General features: G+C 42.8%; 1 protein-coding gene across 1 annotated transcript in view; it reads right to left on the bottom strand.

Annotated features, from left to right (window-relative positions):
• Positions 1 to 3,525: 3,525 nt before the first annotated feature.
• The window catches only part of LOC134321175 (heparan sulfate glucosamine 3-O-sulfotransferase 3B1-like), a 30,091-nt gene continuing 7,429 nt past the window's right edge, over positions 3,526 to 26,187 (bottom strand). The window contains exon 2 of the mRNA XM_063002775.1: positions 3,526 to 4,808. Coding sequence (XP_062858845.1) covers positions 4,190 to 4,808 — 619 coding nt within the window. The 3' untranslated portion in view covers positions 3,526 to 4,189. The remainder of the gene's footprint in view (positions 4,809 to 26,187) is intronic.

The following is a 26,187-nucleotide window of genomic DNA, read 5'->3' as shown; positions in this document are numbered from 1 at the left end:
TTTAGGAACTAGACAGCATAGCATTGTAAACGTGGCCTGGAAACACTGGTTGTGAGTTGGGAACACACCCTCAACAGGGCTCCAGAACGTTGTACGCTTCACTTGGTTGCTTTTTATTCACGCTTTTAAAAAAATTCGGGTTAATTTAGAGTAGCCAGTCTAACTACTGGCATGTTTTCGGGATCTAGGAAGCCTGTGAGACTTGATGGGGACTGTAGGTCGGAATAAAACCTGGGTCACTGGAGTTTAGCACCAGCACCAACACCACCCTGTTCAGCCCTGTTAAGTTTCCTGTAGATTGAATAGTAGCAGAAATGCAGTTAGCATTTAGCTTTTAGCATTTTAGCTGTAGGTAACACTCAAGTCGCATGTTTACATTACGAGTTTGTATATTACAACATTGAAAAGTATGCAGGGTGGCAGGGTGGCAGGGTGGCACGGTGGCTCGGTGGGTAGCACTGTCGCCCCACAACAAGAAGGTCCTGGGTTCGATCCCCAGGCTGGGCGGTCCGGGTCCTTTTCTGTGTGCAGTTTGCATGTGTCTCCCCGTATCTGTGTGGGTTTCCTCCGGGAGCTCCGGTTTCCTCCCACAGTCCAAAAACATGCAGTCAGGTTAATTGGAGACACTGAATTGCCCTATAGGTAAATGTGTGTGTGTGTGTGTGTGTGTGTCTGCCCTGCAATGGACTGGCGCCCCGTCCAGGGCGTTACTGTGTGCCTTGCGCCCATTGAAAAGCTGGGATAAGCTCCAGTACACCCATTTCGGTGACCCCATTCACGACCCTAATTGGATAAGCGGTTAAGAAAGTGAGTGAGTGAAATGTACACGAAATCTTGCTTGTCAGTCTGTGTTGGCTGCTAGCGATTTAGCTAACTCTCTGACCACACAGAGTAAATAGCATAGCGGCTAACTACTGTACATGAATAAAACACGTTAAAACTTCGGCACCAAATTCATACGGCTGTAAAATGAATCTGATTGTGAGAATGCTGGTTATTTGAAGGATTTTGTAAGGTACATTTGAATAAATTGGTTAGTCTGATATTCCTGAGTCGTAAAACACGCTACGCCAGCAGTGCTAAGATCCCGATGCTATTACAGTCTAATTAGATTGGTGAAATTCACTGACAAGAAGCTAGTGTGACCATGGCTTGAAACAGATCTCCGAGGAATCTCTTGAGGAATCTGTGATCTACCTCGCAACACCGTGATCCTATTTACCTGGGCTTTAAGCAGACGGCAGATCGTACCGTTTAGCGCTCAGACACAACACCGAGATGTCAGAAGTTGATAGTGGATCAGCGTTTCAGTAGACCGAGCAGTTAGCAGATAGATCAGGACTGTCCTGTGTTTGAGGTGCCGCTTTCTGAGGCTGAGATTCTATAACAGAACTGCAGGCAGTTTCTCCTTCTTGCATAACGAGAGTTCAAGTAAAAAATGCAAAAAAACAAGCAGTCCCAAGTATTTTGAAACGTTATAGGAAAAAAGAGAATGGATTAAGTTATGATTTGGTATTAATAAATGGACAGATCCGTTATATGTAAGATGAATTAGAGTTTTAGTGCTTAAAGTGCCCCTGAACTAAAATAATAATAATAATAATAAGTAGGTTTGATTAACAAATAACTAAATATTTTAATTATAAATGTTTTCTTTTTGTTGTTAAAATTAAAAAAGAGAATTATTGAGTACTTCCAAGTGTTTATCATGAAGAGGATCATTTGAGAAACTTACTATAAACTGTGAGGATTCACCTGTAACTTAAATAAGCTAGTCTAATTAGCCAGTCTGTTAGCTCTGTGCTAACATCACCACATTAAATAATGCTTAATTATTAATAAGTAAAAATTGTTTGTAAATCTCTTTAGCAACTAGAAAATATTTAGAAACTTAATACAGTAAATCAAGAATCTTTTTTGTTCCTGAAAAGCAAGTCTTGTTTTTAGCGATTAGCAATTAGCACACTGTCTGTGCTAACCTGCCTCCTGCTGCATAGATTGTGCTGCTCCCCAGAAACTAGATTGAATAATTCTAACTCTATTAAGTATTTTTGTACTTGCAAAGCAAGTCTTGTTTTTAGTAGTTAGCAGTTAGCACACTGTCTGTGCTAACTGTCCAAAGTTTCTGGAAAGCAGCTCCCCAGAACTGGCTAACAAGCCAGACTATTAGCTCTGTGCTAACATCACCACATTAAATAATGCTTCAGTATTAATAAGTAAAAATTGTTTGTAAATCTGTTTAGGAGCTAGAAATATTTAGAAACTTAATCCTGTATATCAAGAATCTTTTTGTACCCGAAAAGCAAGTCTTGTTTTTAGCGATGAGCAATTAGCGCGCTGTCTGTGCTAACCTGCCTCCTGCTGCATAGACTGTGCTGCTCCCCAGAAACTAGAAACTTTGGATCTGGCTAATTAGCCAGTCTGTTAGCTCATCACCACATTAAATATTGCTTCAGTATTAATAAGTTAAAATTGTGATCTGTTTAGGAACTTAATACAGTAAATGAAAACTCTTATTAGCAATTAGCACACTGCTTGTGACTGTGCTACTCCTCAAAAACTTTGATCTGGCTAATTAGCCAGTCTGTTAGCTCTGTGCTATCATCATCACATTAAATAATGCTTCAGTATTAATAAGTAAAAATTGTGATCTGTTTAGGAATTAGAAAATAATTAGGAACTTAATACTATAAATCACGACTCTATTTAAGTATTTTTGCACCTGCAATGTGAGCCATGTTTTTAGCAGTTAGCGCACTGTCTGTGACTGCACTGCTTCCCAGAAAGTTTGGATCTGGTTATCTAGCCAGTCTGTTAGCTCTGTGCTAACATCACCACATTATTGAATGCTTTAGTAAAACTGTGATCTGTTTAGGAACTAGAAACAAATTAGGAACTTAATACTAAGTATTCTTGTACATGCAAAGCAAGCCTTGTTTTTAGCAATTGGATCTGGCTAAATAGCCAGTCTGTTAGCTCTGTGCTAACATCACCACATTAGATAATGCTTCAGTATTAATAAATAAAAATTGTGATCTGTTTAGGAGCTAAAAAATAATTACGAACATTATACTAAGTATTTTAGTACTTGCAAGCAAGCATTGTTTTTAGCAGTTAGCAATTAGCACATTGCATGTGACTGTGCTGCTCCCCAGAAACTTTTGATCTGGCTAATTAGCTAGCCTGTTAGTTGTGTGGTAATTTGGTCAGTTCAGAGTTATTTATTTTAATATTTTGCTACTAGTAAAAATGCTAAAATGTAATGATTTAAATAGAAACTTTGATACTTAACACACACAAATTTTAACATGTAACATAGAGGCTACATTGCTAAAATCTCACACAGCATCTAACTAACACTATTTGCAGTGCAGTAATTTGACATATTTGTTGTAATAGAGTTTTATGTGGTTTGGGATGCTGCAGAAATTGTTTATATAGAAGGTTTAAACTGTGCATAGTCATAAATAGACAAAAGTCCTGATTTTATAAACAATAATAAACAGATTTTTATTTTTTGAACATAGTATACTTGTTATTATTGTACATAGTTTATCGTTACCAGTCTGAATGACCAGTTCAGTTCAGAGGCACTTTAACAAACATCTGTTTTGAGAGAAATATTTCTATGATCAAATTTTAGGTACTGCACTTCATCCTGATCGCACCTCTTCCTGCCTGCAGACGGCAAAGCACCCGTGCTCCGACCCCATACGATTCGCCTCCTTCACCCGGGGACACGGCGGGACCTGAGAGATCCGATTGATCGGTACAAACGCGATGTGATGCGATGCGATTAGCATGTCAACATATCGCCTCGCGCCATGTGTCGGCCACGACACGATCGATTTAATGCCCGCGCTGCTAGTGAGAGGTATGAATGATTCTCTAATAATGAATAAAGGAGTCGCGGTTAGGTCTATCGATCCGGCCGTCGTGAAGTGAAAGTGACGTCCGTAAAATTGAAATAGAAAAGTAGGAATGTTGGGGGGAAACGAGAGAGAACGTGGGCCGGATGCTCTGTACTAATACGGTTAGGCAGCTTAGTGAATTATTTGCTTAAAAATTAAAAATAAATTATTATAAAATAGATTTCTGTACATTTACACACATATATAGCAATTATCACGTCTTTCTTCTTTAGAAATACGGACAAAAAAATAGTTTCCGAAGCAGTCGTGTCCCGTTTTTAATCCCAACCGAAATTGTGTCCCGTCATCTGGTAGAACTTCATATTAAAGGGTCTGTAAAAGTCTCGAAGCCGCTGCACCACCTCGGGGTGGATGTTGGGATGCGTTCGCCCTTTGGTTTTACCCAAACAGTGAGGCTTGCTGCTTCCCTCTGCCTTCTTCAAGCACGGGAAGCCCTTGGTCTGGTTAAAATAGAAATGTTTGTCTGTGATGATCCTCTTCAGCCCCAGAAAGTCCTGAACCCTCCCGAGCTCTCCGGCCGGGTCGCTGATCAGCCGCTCGCCGCTCACGAACAGGATCTGTTTCATGGGGAAGAACTGCAGCCAGTTATCCAGGTGCTTGGCGTAAATTCCGATCTGTATAGCGCTCCATGAGGTATCGATGAGACCCGTAGTCCTGTTTTTAAAGGTCAGGCTTTCGAATGAGGGAATGTCAGGCTTTTTGGACAGGGTCTGCGTGTAGTCCGAGATGGCCCGCGTGACCGGATCCCTCACCACGACGATCAGCTTGGTGGAACGAGACATGGAGTGAATCCGGGCCGGAGCCTCGCGGGTCACGAAGTAGCTGGGCGTTTTCTCCATGGTGATCTGACCGTCCAGGGTTTTGGGCATCAGGTCTCTGTGGATAGAAATGGACAAAGATTAGGATGGAGGAAGCAGGCTCATAGTCAGGTGTCCAAATATATTTAACACAGCTACCAATTGTATTTATACGATTCTAATGCAAACACAGCAGCTATGAAGGTTAAAATCTACTTCATTTTAACCACTTAAAAACAAAACAAAAGCTGCCTCCCGCAGCTAGCAGCTCTTTCATAATCGTTTACATTTTGGATGAAAGCTAATCGGCTTTGTTTAAGTAAAGAAATCCGTCGCACGGAGCGCCTGGCTGGGTGAGAGGGATACGTTACGCGAGGACGTATAATCAAGGCACATTTGAGAGAAAAGGAAACAGGAACGAGGTGCCAGCCGGGGTCGGGTTGCGGAATCGGGAAGAGTGGATTATAACGGCGATAAGAACAAACTCGTAGCTCGTATCGTAGCTCCAGCGTGTAAAATTAAACAAGTGCACTCTAGATTTCTAGATTTCTACATCCGAAACAGTCCTGAATTGGGACGTTGGCCAAAAGTATGTAGACGGTCCTTCTAATTACAGTCCAGGATTTTTAGCCTTTAATTACTTCAGACATGGGTGGTGCAGCGATAGAGTATGCTAGCTCACTACTGCTTAGATCTGGGGATCCGGGGTTCGAATCACAGTGGTGCTATCAGCCGGTCGGGCGTCTGCATGGACATATGTTTATATGAGGATTGCAGTCGTCCAACCACAAACACACACACACACACACACACAACTGTGACCATGTGCAAACCAAACAATGAACATTAAGGGCCTTGCTCAAGGCTAGAGTCTGCTGAACTACCACTGCCCTACACACACACACACACACTTACAATTGTGACCATGTGTAAACCAAACAATGCAGGTTAAGGACCTTGCTCAAGAGCCCAATAGTACTGAGTACTAAGGCTTGAACCAGAGATTTACTACTAGTCCTTTACCTTAACAGCTGAGCTACAACTGCCCTACTCACACACACACACACACACACACACACACACACTTACAATTGTGACCATGTACAATTTAAACAATAAGGGTTAAGGGCCTTACTCAAGAGCCCAACAGTGGCAAGTACTAAGGCTTGAACCAGAGATCGATTACTAGACCTTTACCTTAACAGCTGAGCTACCACTGCCCCCCACACACACACACACAAATAGGAGATAAGACTTGTTGTTTTAAAGGTATCTGGCCCGTTGTTCTCAGCACCAAGGCCGAGTTACAGCCTCATTGTCACAGGACCTGTCGGCGTCCGTTGTAATCCTTCGCGTTGCGTGTTTACACCCCGCGAAAGCAACACTACACGCCGCTTCGAGAGGTCGCAAACAATACGCAAGTGGTATCTGCTTTCTCCACTTCAGTGGCTGTTTATCTCCCTCAGCGATCTCTTTGTAAACGGCCGGCTGTTTGCGCAACCGCTTATCAGCTCGGATCTGATCATTAGAGCCTCGAGCTTTTAGCAAAAGGTACAAAAACAGAAAGAAATCAGGACAGCCTTGGTGTTTTTAATGATTCAGATAAGAGGATAAGTGTTTTACCTCCTAGTCTAAATGATTAGAGCATAAAAAAGAATCTTATTTATTTGAAAGGTGTCTATTTAAATAGAGCAAACATGTCTGAGCAAGTGACATTTTTTATTTATTTATTATAAATTTATATTATTATTATTATATAATTTTAAATATGAAATAATTTAATTTAAATACATAAATAATTTTTAAAATGTAATATTATTTATTATTATAATTATTATTATTTATTATATATATATATATATATATTTTTTTTTTAATATGAAGTGTGTTTATTATGGGATTTACGATGAGAATATGCCTAAAAATAAACATCATTTATTTTGGTAAGAATAAAAAATAAAAAAAAGAAAGAAAGAAAATAAAATAATTACATGGAACACTTGTCTCTCTGTCAAGGTCTGATTAACAAAAAGCCAAATTGTCACCTTATGCTGAAAGGGATTCAAGGTCGTCAGGATTGTGCAAATCTTGCAGTGCAGTTTAGCCAAACATTGTCCATACACACTAAACCATTCTGCGCTTTAATGCTAATTGTAATGCGTCAGTCCATAAATGAAGACCCGCCGGAGGTAGCGTGAGGTGAGGTGAGGTGTTTAATGGAATCCGCTGGCAGACAGAAGTACACGGGCTCTTTAAAATAAGCAGCCTGTCCGTCGCTGATCCAATTATGATAATATGGAAAAGATTCATGATCCCCGCTGTCTCGTAGGAGATTAAAGAGGAGAGTAAACAGACGGTCAGATAATCATTAATAGGCCGGTAAACAGATGAGCCCGGTGCCGGTATACGCTACGACGCATCGTGTGGTCCACCAGCTTCCTAATGACCACGACGCTATTTATAACCACATTTTCCAGTCTGTCACAGACAAAAAATTTGAAGGTTTCTGTGCTTGCTTCTGACTGGTCAATGTCAACTTGGTGCACATGTGATAAAATATATAGGTATAACATATATAGGTATGCAATGCATTAATATATAGGTTTAACGTATAAATATTTGGTTTAACGTATAAATATATAGGTTTAACGTATAAACATAAAGGTTTAACGTATAAATATGTAGGTATAACATATAAATATAAAGGTATAACGTATAAATATGTAGGTATAACGTATAAATATGTAGGTATAACAAATATATAGATATAACATAAATATATATATATATGTATAACATGTATACTGTAAATGTATAGGTATAGCATGCAAAATATATGAGTATAACATATATAGATATGCAATGCATAAATATATAGCAATAACGTGTATAAATATATAGGTATAACATAAGTATAGCATGCAAAAATATATGAGTATAACATATATAGGTATGCAATGCATAAATATATAGGTATAACATGTATACTATTAATATATAGGTATGACATGTATAGGTATAGCATGCAAAAATATATTATAACATATATACAGGGGTTGGACAAAATAACTGAAACACCTGTCATTTTAGTGTGGTAGGTTTCATGGCTAAATTGGACCAGTCTGGTGGCCAATCTTCATTAATTGCACATTGCACCAGTAAGAGCAGAGTGTGAAGGTTCAATTAGCAGGGTAAGAGCACAGTTTTGCTCAAAATATTGCAATGCACACAACATTATGGGTGACATACCAGAGTTCAAAAGAGGACAAATTGTTGGTGCACGTCTTGCTGGCGCATCTGTGACCAAGACAGCAAGTCTTTGTGATGTATCAAGAGCCATGGTATCCAGGGTAATGTCAGCATACCACCAAGAAGGACAAACCACATCCAACAGGATTAACTGTGGACGCAAGAGGAAGCTGTCTGAAAGGGATGTTCGGGTGCTAACCCGGATTGTATCCAAAAAACATAAAACCACGGCTGCCCAAATCACGGCAGAATTAAATGTGCACCTCAACTCTCCTGTTTCCACCAGAACTGTCCGTCGGGAGCTCCACAGGGTCAATATACACGGCCGGGCTGCTATAGCCAAACCTTTGGTCACTCGTGCCAATGCCAAACGTCGGTTTCAATGGTGCAAGGAGCGCAAATCTTGGGCTGTGGACAATGTGAAACATGTATTGTTCTCTGATGAGTCCACCTTTACTGTTTTCCCCACATCCGGGAGAGTTACGGTGTGGAGAAGCCCCAAAGAAGCGTACCACCCAGACTGTTGCATGCCCAGAGTGAAGCATGGGGGTGGATCAGTGATGGTTTGGGCTGCCATATCATGGCATTCCCTTGGCCCAATACTTGTGCTAGATGGGCGCGTCACTGCCAAGGACTACCGAACCATTCTGGAGGACCATGTGCATCCAATGGCGGTGCCGTGTATCAGGATGACAATGCACCAATACACACAGCAAGACTGGTGAAAGATTGGTTTGATGAACATGAAAGTGAAGTTGAACATCTCCCATGGCCTGCACAGTCACCAGATCTAAATATTATTGAGCCACTTTGGGGTGTTTTGGAGAAGCGAGTCAGGAAACGTTTTCCTCCACCAGCATCACGTAGTGACCTGGCCACTATCCTGCAAGAAGAATGGCTTAAAATCCCTCTGACCACTGTGCAGGACTTGTATATGTCATTTCCAAGACGAATTGACGCTGCATTGGCCGCAAAAGGAGGCCCTACACCATACTAATAAATTATTGTGGTCTAAAACCAGGTGTTTCAGTTATTTTGTCCAACCCCTGTAGATATGCAATGCATAAATATATAGGTAAATCATATATACGTTTGCATGCATACACATACAGGTATAACATATAGGTATAGCATGTATAAATATATAGATATAGCATTCATAAATTTATAGGTATAACATGTATAGGTATAGCGTGCATAAATATATACGTATAATGTATAAATATACAGGTACAACATGCATAAATATTTAGGTATAACATGTAAATATATAGGTATAACATGTTTAGCTATGCAATGCATAAATATGTAGGTATAACATTGGTATAACATGTATAAATCTATGGAAATAACATGTATAAATATATAGGTATAGTGTATAAATATAACATGTATAAATATATAGGTATAACATATATAGGTATAAAGTGTACGTATAGCATGCAAAAATATATGAGTATAACATATATAGGTATAATGTGTAGGTATATATATACTGTATATACAGTATATATACTGTATATATATAACGTAACATGAGCTGTAAATATTTAAAAGACTGATAATGCGGACGAGGTTTTAAAGTGGTTTGGGGGGGAGCACGTCGATTGATAGGTTTAGAAGACGTGTACAGGAAATGTGAACTTGCTGCACGACTACTGTTCCACTTGTAAGTTTGTGGTTTGAGGGTAGCAGATCAAATCCGTTCGTCAGTATCAGACGTACAGAAGAACAGTTCTGTTCATGTGTGTGTGGGTTTGACAACGAGGCTAAACAGGAAGAATATAAGCGCCGGCGGTTTCGTTTTGGCACCCTCGAGGCGAACTAACCAATCAAATCTCTTCATCTCTGGACTGATGTGTGTACTTAGGGTGTGTTCGAAAAGCTAGTGTGCTCTCTACATAGGCAGCATTTTACGTCATCCTGTGCGCGCTCCCGAGAAGGAGGCTGTTCGAAATCCTAGATGCCTTAAAATCCTCACTTCTAAGGCATCTTATTATTTCAATGTTATTTTGGCTCAAGAACGAGTGAGCATCGAACGCTGCCTTAGTGATCAAGACAATCCCAGCATTCATGGCTGACGGGGCGGAGAAACGAATGGAGTTATTTTTCAAACGTAAATAAAATATTACTGATTTTTAACTTGTATAAACTTGTACCGAGTGTTTTTATTTGCAAGTTCGGGCTTGTCAGGAAATTTAACCGTTATTGGTACATGAAGGGAGATGTTATTGACGTTAGCGTGCTGTGCTACCTCAGTTTATTGGTTTTAATGGCGAGATGCTAAATGCTAAACGCGAAATGCTAAACCCGATGGAATCGCTATCTGAGTAGTGCGTTCGAATAACCTGCCTTTTAAGTCACTAACTTATTAGAATCCTCTCTACTAAGTCAGCTGCCTATGTACACAGTAAGACAACAAGGCAGCTCACTAGGTTTTCGAACACACCCTTAGACTCATTTTTGAGGTACACGTCACTGTTAATCGTGTCCATGAGAACAAGGCTTTAGAGAGGTGGAATACCAAGCCAGGAGTTTTAATGTTGGGTGAAAGGTTAAACCCCCCCCTTTAAAAGAAATGGGGGGGGGGGGGGGGTATTAAAGCAGGGGACCCTGACAACCTCCACCCATCCTCTTATCCTCTTATTTTTTGCCGCCCTGAGCAAAGGGAATAGAGGGATTTTAAAAGGAGAGGGTGTTGAGAAGGACAAGTGGCCGGGCTCTCAGTAAGACAATGCCCCATTCTCATCCGTTTTGATTTATGAGGTGGTTCTTTTTAGCCGTTCCGTCAGCAAACAGGCAACTCTCTGACACCGCCGGCCTCTTCTTTTCCCTTTTTTTTCCTTTCAAACGGGGCATTGTGCACGGCCGATCTGAAAGAACCAGACCTGGGGGGGGCGAAGGGGTGCGTCTTTGCGTTTCATACTTACTTTTGAGGGAAGGATGTTAAGAGTCCTTGAGTGGAGAGCGCGGCGGATGGAGTGCCTCCTGGGCAACGGCTTCAGGACCGGCTGCCAACGGAGTGGGTTAAGATACCGGACCGATCAATTATTCAGAGCGGGATTAGTAAGTGGATAGGTGTGCTTGAAAAAAGTGCTCCTGATAAAAAGGGGGGCTACGTTCAACAAGGCAAGGTCAGACAACACACTATACATAAAAAAAAACAAAAAACTGTTTTGACTTCAAAGTCGAAAGCGGAGGTAAAACATTAGCCTAGCCTTATTTTTTTTAATGATTCAAGTCTCAAACCAAGAGTTCATGCTGTATGGGCTCAGTCCTGACTCCAAACAGTATGTTGGCAGTGCCAGTGCATGTTGCAAACCAGATATCCGTGATGTGAAGAACCGTGAGGCACAACTAGGGTGTAGAAAACCATTTGGGACACAGCCTGTCCACCCTTTGGTGTCATCATACGGCACAACTGGAGCTGACTGGGTTAAGGGCCTTGCTCTCAAGCTTGAGAGTGGCAGCTTGCCGAAATAGGGATGCAAACCCTCAACCTTCCCACTGATAACCCAAAGCTTAACCAATGAACCACCACTTACCACGATGTGCATGGCAGGATCTGTGACGCCTGTTGGTCTTCTATAGGCAGAAAAAAGCAGTTAAACCAGGTACTTTCTTTACCTCAGGTAGTTTTTAGAACCTGATTTCCTTGCTGGGATACCCAGTGATATCAGTGCAGTCTTTAAATAGGGATCACTTGTCTCTTTAGAGCAGGTCCACTGCTCTGTGAAGAGTCCAGCACACCCTGGGTAGAAAACACTAAGCCCTTATGAGCTGTTTTGAGAGGACAGGAAGCTATAGGTACGAGTGGTCACTACCAGGTGGACAGGATCCCAGTTGAAGACCTAGGAGAGACTTGAGGTACACGATGGTAGTACCTCAGTACAGTTCCAGAAACTTGTAGATCCTTTTTTAGCTCTGCTACGGGTTGTGCAGCCACCCGGTAGCAGGCACAAGTCTGCTGGGTGGGGTCTTTGACTATGTGTAAGGACCCTGGTTAGTAGCCGGAGTCACCTGTACAAAAGTGGAGATCAGTGTGTGACTCTCCATGTGCAACACTGGCCTCACAGCAGGAAACGAATTAACTAGGCTAAATTGGGAGCAAAGGGAGAGAATAAATAAATAAAACAGTAAGAAAAGACCCTAAGCGAAGGTGCACTGAAGCCGGGGAGGAAAATACGAGACCTTGTACGCCTGTTCTCATAACACGGTTTGCTCTTTTCAGCACCCGAGGTCAGCTGCCTCGTCCAAGCCGAAAGACATACCAGGGAGACCGACGACACAGATAGCGGCCTCCCTCTTTCATACGCCGACTTCAAATGCGGCTATAAAACACTCCAGACGTCTGCCTTCGCCGAGCTTCTGACGGATCGGCGGAGATAAAAAACAGGAAGACGACGAGAGGGAACATGACCGGGTTGCCATCGCTGTTCAGGTTAAATATGCTCATAGGGATTCGTTTTGCTTGCATGAACCCACCACTGCGTTGACTTTTGGCCTCTTTTGGGTGAAAAATATCCTCGACTCAGCTTATTGGAGTAATTTACAGTAACATTAAGACCGGGAATCTATTTATAAAGCTTGTTTGAGCAGAACTCATTTTTAAGGCTCAACCCACACAGGTCACAGACTGTTTGTCCCCCTCCCATCGGGCAGAAGATACAGGAGTAACTTCCACAGAGTTGTAGCCTCCATTACACCTCCTGCCCCCACACAGACACCCTGAGAACGGCAAAGCAAAGTGTCTTGAACCCCGCCCTCCCCAAGCTGCTATTAAATGCACTTGTCACTTTTAACTCTGTACATAAAATCAATACAACTTGTGCAATAATTATTATTATTAAATCATTTTAGCTTATATTTTGTTGCAAAATAATATATATATTTATGTATATTATATTAATAATATATATTGTTTAATATTATTTTAATAATATTTATTATTTAATATTATTTTAATAATATTTATTATTTAATATTTTAATAATATATATTATTTAATATTTTAATAATATATATAATTTTATTTTAATAATATATATTATTGAATATTATTTTAATAATATATATATACTGTATATATATATATATATATATATAAAATCATACTGTATATTATTTTATTTTAATACATATTTTTTGCAAATATATTTTTAAATATTTTTTTTTATTAATTTTATTATTGCTGCTGGTCTTTGTTTTGTCATATAACTACAATGACAATAAAGTCTATCTTATCTCATTCATGCTTAAAAAACACAAAGGAGTCTTTTAAAGTTGATGATATTGATAATATACCCTAGGTAGATTGTGGACGCCTCACCAGAAGCTTGTTGAACGCCCTATTCAACAACCATGGGCATTGGTATGAGGTCCCCCCCCTTCTCATCTAGAACTCAGCAGTTAGAAATGGTGTCTACATACTTATGGTATTTCAGTATTCCAAGCCATGCCTAGTTTTAAAGGTCTGTCTTAAATTAAACCGTCTCTGATCAAGCTTCTCTACAGTCTTTGATTCATGAGCTTCATGAAAGCCAGAGCACACTCGACACCGACTCTCTGGAAAAAGAAAAACACACAAGCCTGGGTGCCGTACACACAAACTCCGCTACAGCTCGACCGAACCTGTCAAATAAATCCCAAACCATGCTGAAATTGTTTAGCCTCAGACCAAAGCTCGAACGAGACGAAGTCCAGAAGCACTTGGGTGCTCTGAAGTTGCACGTCGCTACAGCTCGGCCTTAACAGTTCCCACACTTTGGCATCTCTTCAATAATCAGGCTATTGATTGTAGAGTCTTAACCCCAGGCTGATGGGACACGCAGATCTAAGCAATCGAGGAGGAAACGCTTCCCACTTTCACAAACCTTTTACCCCCTTTAGAACTTTCCACCAAGAAGATGAAAGAACTGGTTCATTCATGCCTCGGCTAAATCCAACCCTTGATGTATGGGATGGAAAAGTAACCAAGACCAGTTCAAGACGATCACATGCATCCATGATCCATTTTCAAGCCTAGGCTTCTCAGGTAATCTTTACATTTCCAGAGCAGTAGCTTGATAGGCCTCCATAAGCCTGGTGAGATACATCCAGTAAAGAAAACGATCAGTTTGGCACAATCTCCGACCTTCTTTGGTGACTTCTCTGTACCTATATAATACGGTTAGTCTGGCTGCTAGCTCTCACCCTCTCATCTAGAAATCACAAACAAAAAAGCTACTGGAACACGGGTGATCCTGTCCACAGTCGAGTGAGCTTTACACGTCCATGGGTAAGAAAGACACCCCAGATTTAAAGACATTTGTTGCAGATCACATGGACAACACGGAGCAGGAGTATGCCTCTGTAAGCATGGCATTTATTGGCGTCTCAGCTATTTTATCTTAATAATATATTATTTTATTTTAATAATATATTTTATTTTAATAATATATATTATTGTATTTTAATAATATCTATTTGTTTTTGCAAATAAATATCTTTTAAATATCTTTTTATATATTTTAAAATATTTTTTTATCTTGTTTTTTTTTTTAATTATTGCTGCTGGCCATCCTGCCAGGCTATACCGCGTCCTTCCTGTGTTACCCTCACCCCGCCCTGTCTTACGGTAAAGACACGTAACCGGTTTCCTCCCGGGCTCTATATCAGATGTACGTCAGATCCCTCGACATCTCAGGTGCGAGCGTATCCGAGCGCCGTCGCTTTTCCGAAGGGTTCAACGCCAGAGCAACGTCACCCTATCCGCCCCAGCTTCACCCACAGAGGGCCCGCGAAGCTAACGGATGAATAATGGAGAGACGTGGAGGATCAGAGACCCTGACCTGACTCTGTCCCGCGTCTGACACCGACTCGGATGGATAGAAATATCTTTGCAGTTACTCACTCAGGCTGGCATCACGTATGATCAGAAATCTAATACCGCAGGACCTCGCTGGAGGGCAACGGTGGCAGACGTGAGCGTGTGTGAGAAGATAATGTGGCGTCAGGGTGAAAAGTTTACCTACGATTGTCAGGGGCGTGCATGGAACACAGTCTAAGTGTGTTGAGGATCTGCTAAAATATGGGGGGCGGGGGTGCACTGGGTCAGAATGGCCAGAAGTATGTTTACAGTCGAAGAAGTAAGACATTTAAACCCAACAACACTACACCTACTACCAGGAATGGAACTAATGGTACAGTATTATGCTTTACTTCTGTTTTTTTCCAACACAATCTCAAACAATTATCCAGGAAATAAATATTGGTTTTAATTAAGTGTTCCGACAAGCAGAAGATCCAAAACACGTCAGATCTGGCTTTGGAACGGCAACATCAGGCTGAAATGAAACTTTTGGGTTTGTCCTCATGCGTTCATGCGTTCAGGCCTGTCGAGAAGAAGTGGACTGTACTGAAACGTCGAGTCCGAGCCAGAAAGCCAACGAGATTTGGTTTGTTTCTGCTAACGTCTTCTAGCGGAGAGTCAAAGGTCTAACCGAACATGCTAATGGTTTTTAAGTGAGTGGATGAAATGAAAAGGCTAAATCAGATAATTGTGTATTGGTATATCTGATGGAAAATGGCATAAATAAAAAATAAATAAATACATAAGTAGTTTCACATATAAATAAATCAATAAATACATTTCTGTCATGAAAAAGAGCAGATTAAAATAAATATTATGTATATATATATATATACCGTATATACTGTATATAATATATTTGGTCTTTTTCTGTATTGTACAGTAAATATCAAAGCTATAAGATGTACCTTTTATTTTATGAACAAAATAATACTGCATAAAAGAAGGATAAAAGTAAACAAACAAGCTGCTCCAGGTATATACAACAGTTTTCTTAGACACGATATGCTAGAAATCTAGAAGTTTGAGTTGTAAAAGTGGACAGTTATGAGGAATCAACACCTTATTTTATGATAAAAAGACCCCTAGCAGCATAACAAAAGGTCCACAAGTAATACATTTTTTAGTTTTTTTTTTTTTTTTTAGGGTTTTTTAGGGATTAGAAGACATCAGGCTGAAAACATCACAAACGTGGAACATTTAAGAAGGGGTGAGCGTGTCATGATGTGTGTTGGACTGGTGGTTGTTTCGGGTTGGTGCCAGGCCTACTGTGACTCCTACCACAATCGTAATAGAAAGAAGAACAAATTATTGACCAATTCACCCTTCATAGGAGCTGCCAAATGCGAGAATTGAAAAAGCACTCAGTATTTATTGTTACTACTTCCTTGTTATATAGAAAAGAAACGTTTTAGCAGTAAAATCTCCACACTCGACATTTAGGACCCAAGTCTGTCTGTCAGTTCCTTCTTTCCTCCCTTTCTTTCTACATTTAAGAAGTTAAACACGTAGACAAAATCTATCAAACAGAAATGAATCAAGACGGACATTTCATGATGCCGTGTCGCCAGGCCTAGCGTTAGAGCCGTCGCCACCTGGCTGGCTCAGAAAAACACTGTCGCGTGCACACACGTACGAACGGCCCTAAACCGCAGCCGTCGATCTGAAAAGTGCATAACGAGAGGGCATAAATCAGGCCGAATAGCTCCCCGTCTGCACAGAGTTTACTTCAGCTCGACGTGATGCTATACAACGACCTGTGTTTAAAAAACAATTAAAAGGAGAAAAAAGGAATAAACTGTCTTTCTTTCTGTCTGTCTGTCTGTCTGTCCATTTTTTTCTTAACTTTTCTCCCCTTCTCCCTCCTTTCTTTCTTTTTGTCAATTCTTTCTTTCTTTCTTTCTTTCTTTCTTTCTTTCTTTCTTTCTTTCTTTCTTTCTTTCTTTCTTTTTGTCAATTCTTTCTTTCTTTCTTTCTTTCTTTCTTTCTTTCTTTCTTTCTTTCTTTCTTTCTTTCTTTCTGTCTGTCTGTCTGTCTGTCTGTCAATTCCTCGCTTCCTCCATCTTTTCTTTCTTTTTTTTTCTCTTCTTTCCATCTGTCTGTCTATCTTCTGTCTGTCAATTCCTTCCTTTCTTTGTCTTTTTGTCAATTCCTTCTTTCCTCCCTCCCTTTCTTTCTTTCTTTCTGTCTGTCTGTCTGTCTGTCTGTCTGTCTGTCTGTCTGTCAATTTCTTCCTTCCGTCCTTCTTTCCATCTCCTGAGTCCAACTGGGTTTTCTTCGGCTGCTTCAAAGTAAATGGGCAAGCTGTTAAGATAGTCAGGTAAAGCCCCACCACTGACAAGATGCCACCTATGGGCCCCTGAGCATGGCTCTTAACGTTCAAACTGGTACTGTGACTCTGACTCACCACACTTGTAATAGAAAGAAGAACAAATTACTGACCAGTTCACCCTTCATAGGAGTAAAGTTGATCCTTCACAAAAAATCAGCCCTATCAATCTGAGTATTTAAAAACAGTCATTATTTAATCTCAATACTTCCTTGTTTAGTTTTATTTAAACAAATAGAAACTTTTTAGCAGTAAAACCTTTACACTTGACATTCAGTTTCCTGGCTTGCTTCTCCTCTCAATCTCGGCGTAATTAATCCCGCTGTGTAAATAACCCTAAAGATAAAGTTATTCACGCTAATCTCCTTCTACGATCCGTAGCGCCCATCAAGGCCACGGCGGAGTGTTTGTCCTGCAGGATTAATCCTCCCTGATAAGTCTGTTTGCTCCGAGTGTTTGTTCAGGGTGTTAACGGACTCCATTCGCAATCCAGCCCAGCCTGAGGTTCACCCGCATAATCAGACGAGCCCAAATCTGAAAACAACCGGCCAGATACGCGGCACTGCCGTGGCACGACGATCTTCAAAGCCCCGATTTCTTTTCAAAAGAGGGACGAAGTTCCCCGTGGTCTGAAGCATGACACACACACACACACACACACACACACACACACACACAGAAAGCACATCCTGTTTGGCTTGGCGTGCATTCACAGCCCAGCTGAAGTGTGTTTGAAGACAGGTGAGCATTAAGCATGGGGGATTTCCTGCGCCCGTCTGTCCGTCAGCGCAGAACTGCAATCACCGGCTACATCTCAGACCCGTATATTACTGCACCTCGCCAGCCTGGCATCTCCCTGCCAGCCTATAATTAGCTCAAAAACACAGGGAGCGCAACGAGACTGGCATTTAAACCACAGTCAGGCATTTCAGGTGCGCCCAAGGACGGCAAGTTGGAGTCCCGATTCGGGTTTTACCAGCTTTACCAGGCAGATTCGGGCGCACTGGGAATCTACAGTATACAGTCTGAGCAATTGAGGGTTAGGGGCCTTGCTCAAGGGCCCAACATCAGCAACCTGGCAGGGGTCAGGCTTGAACCAGTGACCTTCTGATTACTAGTCCAGTACCTTATCCACTAGGCTACCACTATTTGTTTTAATTACTGCCTTTTGTGACCGGGGTTGCAGTGCGTCTGGCACCACCACACTACACACAAGACACGATGGGAGTTGGGCGTTCCTGAGGAAAATACACTCTGACCTGACTCAAGAGAACATACCAAACTCTATGTCTAATTAACATGACTGCATGTCGTTTGGACTGAGAGAGGAAACCCACATAGACACGGGGAGAACATGCAAACTTCACACAGAGTATAGGAATCAAACCCAGAACCTTCTCATTGTGAGGTGACAGTGCTACCCACCATGCCACCGTGCTCGTTTACGGTCCAAACATTTAGGGTTGGGGCTTGAACCAGCAACCTTCTGATCACAGTACCTCCAGTACCGGCAGTCCATCACAGGGCAAACACACACACACACACACACACACACACACATTTAGGACAATTTGGTACCCTCACTTTAACTGAGTGCATGTCTTTGGAGTTGTGGGAGGAATCCGGAGCACCCGGAGGAAACCCACATGGACCTGGGAAGAACATGCAAACTCCACACAGAATATGGGAATCAAACCCAGGACCTTCTCGCTGTGAGGTGACAGTGCTACCCACCGAGCAGTTCAAACATTTAGGGTTGGGGCTTGAACCAGCAACCTTCTGATCACAGTACCTCCAGTCCATGCTGCCAGTCCATCACAGGGCAAAAACACACACTCGTACCTAGGGGCGATATACTAGCCTCAATTAACCTGACTGCATGTCTTTGGATTTGTAGGAGGAAACCGGAGCACCCGGAGGAAACCCACATGGACCTTTAGAGAACATGCAAACTCCACACAGAATATGGGAATCAAACCCAGGACCTTCTGTCAACATCAGACGCAGAATAAAAGAGGGGAAATAGAACTGAAGGGGGGGGATACAAAGGGGGGTAACGAGCAGCGAGCTCCGAATACACCCGGCACATCGACACCCCTGCACCCCGGATCTGTTGCCCTGGAGCTTCATTCATGCTGCGTTGCTGCACCACATCAACCCATGTGTGTGTGTGTGTGTGTGTGTGTGTGTGTGTGTTTCCTTAATCGTCTGCTCTTTTCGTGCAGAGGTTAATGGAAACCTCGGGGGGTCTCCGCTTTACCCCAGTCCTTTGCTTTTCACTTTTCTCTTGCTTTTTCTGTTCATCACACGCCCACACACACACACACACACACACACACACACACACACACCACACACACACCACACACACACAGATCTCTAAAAATGTCATAGTCCCATCACCTCACTACGTCACTGCAATGTATCAGAGGTTAATTTCCGGTTGCCTTTCCTCCCAAATCCCTCCTTATTCATTTCTCCTCCTTATCTGGGCATGAGACCCGCACACTGACAAGCGCACCTACTAACAGCTAGACACAATCACACCTGGGTAGACACCTGATTGGCCCATAGCACCGCTGAGATTCGAACCCTGGCTATTTTACATCATCCCACTCACATTTATGCTTTTTCTTTTAACTTTCTTTTAACAAAAAGGGGTATCCAATAGGACCTGGACTGTTTGATATGTGTGAAGTGATATGTGTGGAGTCATACGCGTTCCTCCATTACAGCAAGAGAAACCCTATCTAACATCCCTCCCACAGACACAGCCTATTGTGCCTGGTGAGTGCTGGGCCAGGTTGGTAGCTCTGCTTATACTCAAGTCTTTTCTACCTCAGGCTTAACACTATATCATATTTTAATCCACAGTTGTGTAAAGTTCCAGAGTCAGAACCTCACTAGTTGGTGAAAACATCATTTTAAATCCAACTCGATCGGTGTCGGGCGACTCGGGACCTTCCGGGACTTTCCTTTTTCAGGCTGCTGACAAGAACGTTTAGAAACAATACTGAGAATAAACCTGACTGACTCTACAGTGGGAGGTTCAGCCTATGGGTTGATGACTGACCACCCCAGGTGCTTACTGGACTCCTCTCCCCAGGCTGCCCAATTGCACAATTAGCCAGAAGTAATTAGGGGGTATTAGGGAATAGTGAATAGTATTTTCTCTACACCCCCTGCTTTCCCCGGCGCTGTGGTAAGACTAAACCAGCTTAAACAATGAAATCCGGAACCATTTATGTCTGTAATGACCAAAACAGAGGAAACGTCCTTTTGAGTGATGATGCAGAACCTAGGAGACTAGGCTATGACTCACTTATTTCAAAATTTATACATTTATTATATTTAGTGGACGTTTTTATCCAACGCAGCTCAAGTTTTAAGCTCTAATTTTAAGGGTTAAGAGTGTTAATCAGGGTCAAGTAGTGGGACTCAAACTAGTAACCTACCGATCAATATTCCAGTATCTTAACCGCTGAGCTATATATATATACAGTGTATCACAAAAGTGAGTACACCCCTCACATTTCTGCAAATATTTCATTATATCTTTTTATGGGACAACACTATAGACATGAAACTTGGATATAACTTAGAGTAGTCAGTGTACAGCTTGTATAGCAGTGTAGATTTACTGTCTTCTGAAAATAACTCAACACACAGCCATTAATGTCTAAATAGCTGGCAACATAAGTGAGTACACCCCACAGTGAACATGTCCAAATTGTGCCCAAATGTGTCGTTGTCCCTCCCTGGTGTCATGTTTCAAGATCCCAGGTGTAAATGGGGAGCAGGGCTGTTAAATTTGGTGTTTTGGGTACAATTCTCTCATACTGGCCACTGGATATTTAACATGGCACCTCATGGCATAGAACTCTCTGAGGATGTGAGAAATAGAATTGTTGCTCTCCACAAAGATGGCCTGGGCTATAAGAAGATTGCTAACACCCTGAAACTGAGCTACAGCATGGTGGCCAAGGTCATACAGCGGTTTTCCAGGACAGGTTCCACTCGGAACAGGCTTCGCCAGGGTCGACCAAAGAAGTTGAGTCCACGTGTTCGGCGTCATATCCAGAGGTTGGCTTTAAAAAATAGACACATGAGTGCTGCCAGCATTGCTGCAGAGGTTGAAGACGTGGGAGGTCAGCCTGTCAGTGCTCAGACCATACGCCGCACACTGCATCAACTCGGTCTGAATGGTCGTCATCCCAGAAGGAAGCTGACGCACAAGAAAGCCAGCAAACAGTTTGCTGAAGACAAGCAGTCCAAGAACATGGATTACTGGAATGCCCTGTGGTCTGACGAGACCAAGATAAACTTGTTTGGCTCAGATGGTGTCCAGCATGTGTGGCGGCGCCCTGGTGAGAAGTACCAAGACAACTGTATCTTGCCTACAGTCAAGCATGGTGGTGGTAGCATCATGGTCTGGGGCTGCATGAGTGTTGCTGGCACTGGGGAGCTGCAGTTCATTGAGGGAAACATGAATTCCAACATGTACTGTGACATTCTGAAACAGAGCATGATCCCCTCCCTTCGAAAACTGGGCCTCATGGCAGTTTTCCAACAGGATAACGACCCCAAACACAACCTCGAAGATGACAACTGCCTTGCTGAGGAAGCTGAAGGTAAAGGTGATGGACTAAACCCAATTGAGCACCTGTGGCGCATCCTCAAGTGGAAGGTGGAGGAGTTCAAGGTGTCTAACATCCACCAGCTCCGTGATGTCATCATGGAGGAGTGGAAGAGGATTCCAGTAGCAACCTGTGCAGCTCTGGTGAATTCCATGCCCAGGAGGGTTAAGGCAGTGCTGGATAATAATGGTGGTCACACAAAATATTGACACTTTGGGCACAATTTGGACATGTTCACTGTGGGGTGTACTCACTTATGTTGCCAGCTATTTAGACATTAATGGCTGTGTGTTGAGTTATTTTCAAAAGACAGTAAATCTAAACTGCTATACAAGTTGTACACTGACTACTCTAAGTTATATCCAAGTTTCATGTCTATAGTGTTGTCCCATGAAAAGATATATTGAAATATTTGCAGAAATGTGAGGGGTGTACTCACTTTTGTGATACACTGTATATATACTCTTGTGTGAGTCATAACATTAAAACCACCTCCTTGTTTCTACACTCACTGTCCATTTTATCAGTTCCACTTACCATATAGAAGCACTTTGTAGTTCTACAATTATTGACTGTAGTCCATCTGTTTCTCTACATGCTTTGTTACCCCCTTTCATGCTGTTTTTCAATGGTCAGGACCCCCCACAGAGCAGGTATTATTTAGGTGTTGGATCATTCTCAGCACTGCAGTGACACTGACATGGTGGTGGTGTGTTAGTGTGTGTTGTGCTGGAGTTTTTAAATACCGTGTCCACTCACTGTCCACTCTATTAGACACTCCTACCTAGTTGGTCCACCTTGTAGATGTAAAGTCAGAGACGATCGCTCATCTATTGCTGCTGTTTGAGTCGGTCATCTTCTAGACCTTCATCAGTGGTCACAGGACGCTGCCCACGGGGCGCTGTTGGCTGGATATATTTGGTTAGTGGACTGTTCTCAGTCCAGCAGTGACAGTGAGGTGTTTAAAAACTCCAGCAGCGCTGCTGTGTCTGATCCACTCATACCAGCACAACACACACTAACACACCACCACCATGTCAGTGTCAGTGCAGTGCTGAGAATGATCCACCACCTAAATAATACCTGCTCTGTGGTGGTCCTGTGGAGGTCCTGACCATTGAAGAACAGGTTGAAAGCAGGCTAAAAAAGTATGTAGAGAAACAGATGGACTACAGTCAGTAATTGTAGAACATACTGCATTTATGCCCCATATATAGTTTTATCATGTAAAGAAGGGGTGAAAGGCTTTGGTGGAACAATTCTGTAGAACAAGGAGCCGTTGGGAGGAGACCAAAAGAAAAGCGAAATCCTCCTCTTTAGAGAGGAGTAGCTGCTGGATAATGGGGGTGTCGGGGATGGGCTGCTTTGGGGGAGGAAAGGGGTGGCCACCGGGCACAAAGGGAGAATAATCGGGCGGTTAGGAGGACGCCGAGCAGTTTAGCCAACACTAAAGCAGGTTTGGGGGCAGCTCTTTGAGTCGACCCAGTGTGGGATGTCGACCTGCCGAGTGCTGAATGGCTCGGCGGTCAGGGTTCAGCTCCGGCTGAGCTCGGCGAGTTCATTTTACCGTGGACTGAGCGCGCCCGGGGAGAATCCTGGGTGTGTTGGACTGGTGGATTGTACCCACCACAACCCTAGATGAGATAAAGTGGTGGAAAACAGTCTATCTTTTTACTGTGTGTGTTGGGAGGGGTGGTTGAGCTGGGTTCTGACAGGTCTCACCTGCTGGGCAGATGGTCTATACACACAGCCTGGCAGCTGACCCTCGTCAAAACACCATTTGACCAGCAGACACACGCCAGCGACCACAGCCCAAGCTAATCAATAGATCTGATTCCCTCAGGACGCGCCCACAAAGGGTAGCGGATTTGATTTCTGGATCGATACGGAAAAGTGTTGAATGGGTAACTGCACCCCAGCTTGCGCCCCTCTTTTTGTCCGCGTATATAGTTTATAACACGTTTACCCGCTGTTCTGAACGTCTGCTTGCTAGCTTAGGAGGCAGGAAGTGCAGTAACCGGTCAGCAGCGATGCGCGTACGATGTGCGACCCAGCATCCCCGCCATCGAGTACAAAAGAGTCCCGATTCAGCCCTGCTCCGGATGAACGTCCTCATCTGGACGGGCCATCAGAGAGGCTCGCGGTGGAAAATGAGGAACAGGGGGGTGGCAGCAGTGGTCCATGAAGAGGAACTTTGAACGAGCAGATCTCCACACACTTCCTGAGGATCTCTCCCTGCAGGGTAACGCTCCACTTGTCCTTTTGTCGGGCACGGTAAACACACTCTTCCGTATCTGATCCCTGATTAACGGTTTTAGCAAAAGCCGAGTAAGAACAGAGCCGCCCGATGATGTGAAAAACCCTCAGATCACATGCGAACACGCAAACACTCGAACGTTACGAGGAATCGCTTAGCAGTTACGACATTCTACGAAGTTCTCACTATTTCGACACACGATTGAGCTCATGATGGCCTTCATAATTAGCTAACGAGCTAAAACAGGTGTGGTTTTAATGTGCCACATGGTGTGTAACTATACCTGTAGTAGTGTCCTAATTAGACATACTATTTAGCACGCAAGGGTACGATTTGGAACAAGGCCTTTGTTCCCACTCACATTTAGGCCAAAATCCCTCACAGGTATCTCCTGACTGTAACCGTGTTAGACGGCCATTCTGGCCCTGGGAGACTGACCACCACCAGCTCTGGGATCTATGACTGGAATCTCAGTGGTGCTATCATGGTAACAGTGGTGGCCTAGTGGGTAGAGCTTTGGGCGATCAATTGAAAGGTTGAGAGGTCAAATCCCGGCTCTGCCATGGAGTCACTGTTGGACCCCTGAGCAAAAGGACATTCATTGTACTGTACACCTGTATATGTACATGTATATGTATGTATGTATATATATATATATATTTATATATTTATATATATATACAGTGTATCACAAAAGTGAGTACACCCCTCACATTTCTGCAAATATTTCATTATATCTTTTCATGGGACAACACTATAGACATGAAACTTGGATATAACTTAGAGTAGTCAGTGTACAGCTTGTATAGCAGTGTAGATTTACTGTCTTCTGAAAATAACTCAACACACAGCCATTAATGTCTAAATAGCTGGCAACATAAGTGAGTACACCCCACAGTGAACCTGTCCAAATTGTGCCCAAATGTGTCGTTGTCCCTCCCTGGTGTCATGTGTCAAGGTCCCAGGTGTAAATGGGAAGCAGGGCTGTTAAATTTGGTGTTTTGGGTACAATTCTCTCATACTGGCCACTGGATATTCAACATGGCACCTCATGGCAAAGAACTCTCTGAGGATGTGAGAAATAGAATTGTTGCTCTCCACAAAGATGGCCTGGGCTATAAGAAGATTGCTAACACCCTGAAACTGAGCTACAGCATGGTGGCCAAGGTCATACAGCGGTTTTCCAGGACAGGTTCCACTCGGAACAGGCTTCGCCAGGGTCGACCAAAGAAGTTGAGTCCACGTGTTCGGCGTCATATCCAGAGGTTGGCTTTAAAAAATAGACACATGAGTGCTGCCAGCATTGCTGCAGAGGTTGAAGACGTGGGAGGTCAGCCTGTCAGTGCTCAGACCATACGCCGCACACTGCATCAACTCGGTCTGCATGGTCGTCATCCCAGAAGGAAGCTGACGCACAAGAAAGCCCGCAGTTTGCTGAAGACAAGCAGTCCAAGAACATGGATTACTGGAATGCCCTGTGGTCTGACGAGACCAAGATAAACTTGTTTGGCTCAGATGGTGTCCAGCATGTGTGGCGGCGCCCTGGTGAGAAGTACCAAGACAACTGTATCTTGCCTACAGTCAAGCATGGTGGTGGTAGCATCATGGTCTTGGGCTGCATGAGTGTTGCTGGCACTGGGGAGCTGCAGTTCATTGAGGGAAACATGAATTCCAACATGTACTGTGACATTCTGAAACAGAGCATGATCCCCTCCCTTCGAAAACTGGGCCTCATGGCAGTTTTCCAACAGGATAACGACCCCAAACACAACCTCCAAGATGACAACTGCCTTGCTGAGGAAGCTGAAGGTAAAGGTGATGGACTAAACCCAATTGAGCACCTGTGGCGCATCCTCAAGTGGAAGGTGGAGGAGTTCAAGGTGTCTAACATCCACCAGCTCCGTGATGTCATCATGGAGAAGTGGAAGAGGATTCCAGTAGCAACCTGTGCAGCTCTGGTGAATTCCATGCCCAGGAGGGTTAAGGCAGTGCTGGATAATAATGGTGGTCACACAAAATATTGACACTTTGGGCACAATTTGGACATGTTCACTGTGGGGTGTACTCACTTATGTTGCAGCTATTTAGACATTAATGGCTGTGTGTTGAGTTATTTTCAGAAGACAGTAAATCTAC

This window comes from Trichomycterus rosablanca, chromosome 10, assembly GCF_030014385.1.
Source record: "Trichomycterus rosablanca isolate fTriRos1 chromosome 10, fTriRos1.hap1, whole genome shotgun sequence".
Lineage (NCBI taxonomy): Eukaryota > Metazoa > Chordata > Actinopteri > Siluriformes > Trichomycteridae > Trichomycterus > Trichomycterus rosablanca.
The sequence above is the reverse complement of the archived record's forward strand: the minus strand, read 5'-3'. Positions and strand labels throughout refer to the sequence as shown.